Below are 6,265 nucleotides of genomic sequence, written 5' to 3' on the forward strand. Positions count from 1 at the left end.
TTTCCCGAATGATGAACAAATCTTAGGTGTACGCATTATCAATAAACCAACTTAATGAGAAAAGAATGTATGCCCACAGCTGACCAGAGAAGCTGTGGTTGACTTTCAACTGTTACTACAGATTACCTGAAGTGAAACACAACACTATCTTAAAACCAAAATTAATCACCAATATTACATCTTTTCTGTTTTCTCCAACATAAAGCTCAAAACGACTTTATCTCATTTCTGCAATATTGCCATAGTCATCATTTTATTTAGAAAATATGGAATATGACGAAAACCAAGGAAGATTGTCTTACCAGCTAGAAGTAGACTAGAACGAACTTTCAACGAAATGAAAGGACTAAGATGTAACAAAGTTTTTAAATTGATCGTCAAGTCAAAAGAAATGCTTGTTTAAATAAATTTTAATAGCAATCAGAAGGGACTAAGTCAACTAATCTCTCATGTTTCCGTCATATATTGACATTCAATTTGCAGATATATACTCGCAAAAGAAAATCATCATGCTTCCTCTTCAACAATGCAACTTGGTCGCAGTCACAGCAGTAAAAGGAAGTATAGATATAACTAGGAAACATCACCTAAGTAACTGACCCTCCAAGATAACAGGATAACAAAAATATATACAATCACCTAAATCTTTTTTGTGTGCCACAAGTGATGATTACGTATGGATCTGACGTCCCATTCAAATTAGCAGCAATGAGATTTTTAGCAGCTAATAGTTCAACCTGGAATATAGAAAAACACTAGTCAACTATGAATTGCTAACAAAGCTGCTACATGCATTTAAATCCCAAGACATAACGCGTTACCTTTGTAAGTACTAGCAATAAAATACAATACACCACAATTAGAGATGAGTGATAACATATAGCAGGAGCACCACGTTCAGAAATACCTTGATTATATATGCAGAATTAGTTTGAGGGTCTCCTTTTAACTGGCCCATCTGCAAAATAAGTGTAGAACTACATGTCAAACAAGCGGAAAGTACTCAATGTAAATGGATAATAGGTTTACAATCACAATTCCCAAGAGAGCAATTGAAACAAAAGCCAAAAAGAGGAAAAGGAAACAAACTAAATAAACAACCGTCTCAATGTTATCCAGTTCAGGCAAGGTTCATAAAGTCTCAAGTCAAGGAAAAATTTATCAAGAAACTCTCAGTGAAGTGGGAGATTCATGTTAACTGTGACTCCTCATAAATTTTCGAAAGTAAACATAACATACATAAATGTTAAATTATCAGCCCATTATAAAATTACCTGTATCAAAGAGATGAGTGACATTATTATTGATTAATTTGATAAAATGTTTTGCATAGAAAATATGTGTCAATTCCAAATCCAAAATTTCTAATTTTAACTTGGCAGTATATTACATCAGGATTTCGTAACATAGATTGTTTATGTTAAGCGAGTGAACAGGTGGGAACCACTGATTACTTTCTAGTTCTTGTGGATTAGAAAAATAAGGCATTCACAGCTACTGTGGGATTTATTACCAAGTCTTCCGATGTTGTTTAACCTATTTACTATCTAGGTAGTCAACGTCAGCCTTCTTCAACGTAGTCTTCTCTAATTATCTTTTCAAAAGTTTTTTACCAGTAGTGTTTTCCCCAGATCTTTTAAATTTACAATTTCTATTTAAAGATAAATCAAACATTTTCAAACGCAAAACCAAATGAAGTCAACCATCATAAACTGATCTAGGTCGTATGATCTGGGAGGATTCATACGTTGTTAAACTGTAGTTTGGGAGAGTGGTTAATATTGGGATACTCAAAAAATAAAATAAACGCATTTAATCTAGAGTAGATGCAGTTTAAAAGAAAAAATCATCAATGCATGGCTGATTAAAAAATCATTAACGCATGGTTGATTTCTTCTATTTACTGACTCCTTTAACATGTTCAAACATATTAATCAGCTGGGAAGTTCAAAACTCCAAACATCTATTGCCAACTGCTTTAAATTTTACTAGTTAGCTTTTTCACAAATAACCAAGTGTATACTCCTTCCACTTCAAATTGAGGTTTTCGTTTCTAATTTGGTTCTTCAAACTTCAAAGTACGTCAACTTTCTCGAAATGGAACATTCGCCTTATACATAAAACCATAAAAAGGTAAAATTGACCAACTTTAGACACTTCCCAAATCAAAATGTAGCTAACTTTAAAATGGGTCCTCTAGCTTAAACTAACATATATGTAAGTTCTAATTCAATAAGCTTCACTACAACTGGTGCTTGGCCCAAGAAAATTTTCTGGAAAAGGTTTAAAAGCAAAAATGACAACTGTTTGCTAACAACAAATTACTTTTCCCAAAGAAATGTTTTCCTGAATTATACAAGAAACCTTTTTCCAAACTTATTCCAGTTAGCCAATAAGAGTTCTTTTTTTTTTTTTTTTTTTTTTTGATTTATTATATCTTTTCTTCCCCACTAGTGGGATTTTACTGGGTATGTTGTTGTTGTTGTTGTTATATCTTTTCTTGTTAATTTTCAAATCTTTCTCCCTGTTATCATGTTCCAGATTTTCAACCTTCATCTTATGCTATTCTTTTCAAAGCGAAAAATTATAATTTACTTTTCCTTTTTTACCTTTTTATATTGCTATGGACCAAATAAATAATTCTACTGCACATGTTCGTCATATTACTGTAATGCTTATATGGTGAAGGTGAAATGAATAATATGTCGAGACTTTAAACCAGAAACATCTAAATTCTAATCAGACATGTAGTGCAAACCTAATCATTTTCTAAATAATTTTGAACAAGAAAAAACTAGTCATATACATATTTCCAGCAAAAGATTTTTCTAAATTCAAAATAAAATAAAATAAAAAATTCATAAACACCATCCAAGTGCACCTCCATCGGAATTTTCATCTTTAAAAAAGTGTGGAGTTCCTAAGTGACGCACTGAAAAAGGAAAACAACCCTGCAACATTCAAACTTTTGGAGTTAAAAGAGTAAACTTACACAATCAATCAATCAATTATGCCTCATCGATAAAAAAAATTCCACTTTTTCATATTCACTTTTCCTTGAAGGGGAGCCTTAGCGTAACTGGTAAAGTTGCTGCCATGTGACTCAGCGGTCACGGGTTCGAACCGTGGAAACAGCCTCTTGCAGAAATGTAGGGTAAGACCACATACAAAAGACCCTTGTGGTCTGGCCCTTCCCCATGCCACGCGCATAGCGGGAGCTTAGTGCACCGGGCTGCCTTTTTTTACTTTTTCTTCACGGAAGAATAACACTGAATGATATATTTTACTACTGTATAGATGTTCATCGACACCGCTAGGGAATTCAATGAAGTTTAAAGATTGCCCATCTGCCAATAAGGCAGGCAATGCTATCATTAGTTGTTTCACGAAATAAAAAAAGGGGGTTATCAGTGGTCTGCACAATATAAAGGCCATAGAACACAAAACAATAATATTGCCACATTACACATCATTCCATCTCCACATTATACCACAATATGTTGTTAGGTTTCTGAAATGTTTAGGACATACTCTAACTTATATACTATAACAACGACTCCTACTACAACTATGCCTCAACCGCAAACCAGTTTAAAATCTCCAGAAAAAATGTAATTTCACACTTATAGGCATTTATAAGGAGACCAAGTGACCACCGACCACTATTCCCTAGCCTAACCCTTTCCAGGCAGCAATTTCAACAAGCATATAAACAAATATGACATTTAATGAAGTCAATCAAGCAGAGACGCGATCGTATTTCCTGATTCTAGGCATCTTTTCCTTACCAAGACACTCAAGTAAGCAATGGCAAAACCAAAGTGAATTTGGCTGTTTCCTACCTAGAAATAAGTAGAAAGGCAAAGTTTTGCTTTTTCAAAAGAGCAACCTAATTAGAAAGGCCTAACTTTACCTTTTCAAACCAGCAACCAAAGAAGCCTTCTTTCTCAGTTTGGCCTACTACTTCCAAAGGAAATCTTTTCCTATTAAGCATCACTACAGTATCAATGCACCATGATTCTTCACCTTCTCTATCTAAGTGCTACCACGCAATAACAGAGTCACTTTCTATCACCACAAAGCAATTTCATGTAACTAACTGATACTGATCGGTCACGTAAATCCAAAAAAGACAACTCTTCCCACTCAAATAACTTGTAAAATACTGCTAAATTACCCCCAAAATCCCATCATCAGTGCCCAATAAAAAGACTTATAACTGAGAAATCCTCGAGAGTCAGTGGCGCACAGATCAAAGTCATAATAGGCCCATCCCTTTATCATTTCCCACTTAAATACTAGGCTTTTGTCAGCTGCAGGGTTCGATGCCCTACTTATCCAGTGAATAAATAATCAATACCCTATAACCTCTATCACTAAAATTAAAATTGTTAACAACAAGCAATTACTTGAAATTCTGTCCATATGCATTTCTTCAACAATTCCTAAACAGAAAAAACCATAAAATAACATAAATTCAAAATAGCCACGCAAAAAAAAAACAGTCGAAAAAACCTTTTGTTTATCATCGACGACACCACTGGAATCATCGACGGAAACGCGATCATCACCGCAGGCAGCGCCTCCGCCGAGTGCAAAGCACCAGTAAGAAAATATGATGAATGCCGTGGCGGCGACGGTGACTTTCACCTCCCACCACGACGGCACTAAGACCTCCAACGCCGCCTCCACAATCATCTGCTTTACTGAAACTTTTTTTTTAGACGCTATTTGAAGTCAATTGGGTGGTGACAAATTTGGTATTTGAAATTGTTGAGAAAAAATGTACACATATATATAGTTGGAAAGAAAACGGTGGATCAAAGGAAAATGGTGGAAAATTCCAAGCAGACAAACAGTCCTACTGTGTGTATAATATATATATGTATCGTATATATACACGCAGTGAGTGTGTGAGTGTGTGAAAGAGACAGACAGGGTCAATGTCAAAGAAAGGAGGAGGAGGACGACGACGAAGAAGAAGAAAGAGGGGGAGTTGTAAATTGGACATTGTTGAAAGTTAGAGCGTGGAAAAGAGAATTAAATAGTCTATATTGAAATGACATTTTTAGCCCTATTGTTTGTGATGCTGGTTTGGACTTCCTAACTTGAATAGTAGGGAGGATAAGGGGTATTGTTGGAAATATGAACTTTATAGCGTCTAGAAGGAAGTTTAGTAGAAAGTTAGAATTCAAAGTTAGATAGTTTTATCCTTTTTTTTTTTTTCTAAAAAGCCGTCCACGTGAATTTTAGTGGAATTTCCAGCTTTTTGCTTCTCCTTGGGGGCAAACAGGTCTTCTTTTAGTAAGTCTAGTAAAGGAGACTATTAAATAAAAAGTACGCAAAAGGGCCAAAATTACCTTTCAACTATCGAAAATAAATCACTTTTATCCTCCATTAAATTTTGATGTCAAAAATATTTTGCCGTCTAAAAGTTAGACAATTTATACCCATATTTGCTAATGATTGAATCTTAAACTCTAAAATTTGTCTAATTAGATTAATTAGCATAGTTGAAGGATAATATTGATCCTTTTCTAAAATTTTAATCCTCCTCTTTTAAATTCATTTAATATTTATATTTTTATTAGATTAATTAGCATAGTAAAAAAAGTCTAATTTTTACAATTGAAAAATAAAAATAAAATGTAAAAACAGTTTTAAATTTTTTTAAAAAATGCTAGAAAAACGAGAAGAAAACTGAAAAAGGGAAAAATTCCATGCAATGCTAAACGCATGCTTCTTCCTATGATTAATTAGTCGAATTTTTCATTTATAAAGTTTAAAATTATCCAAATTGAAGAAAATTTCAAGATTGCAAATGTGCCAAAAAAATCTTCTTCTTTTTTTCTGACAATTGGAGCCCAACATCTTGTTTTATGCCTTGAATGTACTTCAAAACTCGCTTGCTTTTGTTGAGCTTGATGAAAACAAAGAGGGTGTTTGGATTGACTTTTACTATGGTCAAATCAGCTATTAAGTTTTTCTTAGTTTTTTTCAGTGTTTGGCAAAGCTAAAGAGTGCTAAAAATTTAAAATAAGTTAAAAACTGCTTAAAACAAGTCAAAAGCAATAAGTTGGGCAACCTCAACTATAGTTTTTTTGGTTTTAAAGTTATTTTTGCTGAAAAGTCACTTTTTAAACCAATCCAAACGGGCTCAAAAGAATATTCTGGGTGGCGGGGATCTCAGCCGCGGTTTTATGGAGGTTTTAAAAATTGAGAAAGACCGTTAGGGAAGACGATTGTCGAACCAAGAGATTTTAAT

At 33.9% G+C, this 6,265-nt stretch overlaps 1 protein-coding gene across 2 annotated transcripts in view; it reads right to left on the reverse strand.

Annotated features, from left to right (window-relative positions):
* The window catches only part of LOC109241034 (BAG-associated GRAM protein 1-like), a 16,907-nt gene extending 11,882 nt beyond the window's left edge, over window positions 1-5,025 (reverse strand). Inside the window, exons 1-3 of one of the 2 annotated variants that reach the window (XM_019407740.1) lie at window positions 4,516-5,025; window positions 908-958; window positions 640-737 (exon numbers count right to left, since the gene is read on the reverse strand). In XM_019407740.1, coding sequence (XP_019263285.1) covers window positions 640-737; window positions 908-958; window positions 4,516-4,698 — 332 coding nt within the window. In that variant the 5' untranslated portion in view covers window positions 4,699-5,025. Of the gene's footprint in view, window positions 1-639; window positions 738-907; window positions 959-2,881; window positions 2,903-4,515 lie in introns of those variants that run through there. The other variant, XM_019407741.1, reaches the window with a different exon arrangement.
* Window positions 5,026-6,265: the final 1,240 nt, after the last annotated feature.

Source organism: Nicotiana attenuata, unplaced genomic scaffold, assembly GCF_001879085.1.
Source record: "Nicotiana attenuata strain UT unplaced genomic scaffold, NIATTr2, whole genome shotgun sequence".
Taxonomy (NCBI): domain Eukaryota; kingdom Viridiplantae; phylum Streptophyta; class Magnoliopsida; order Solanales; family Solanaceae; genus Nicotiana; species Nicotiana attenuata.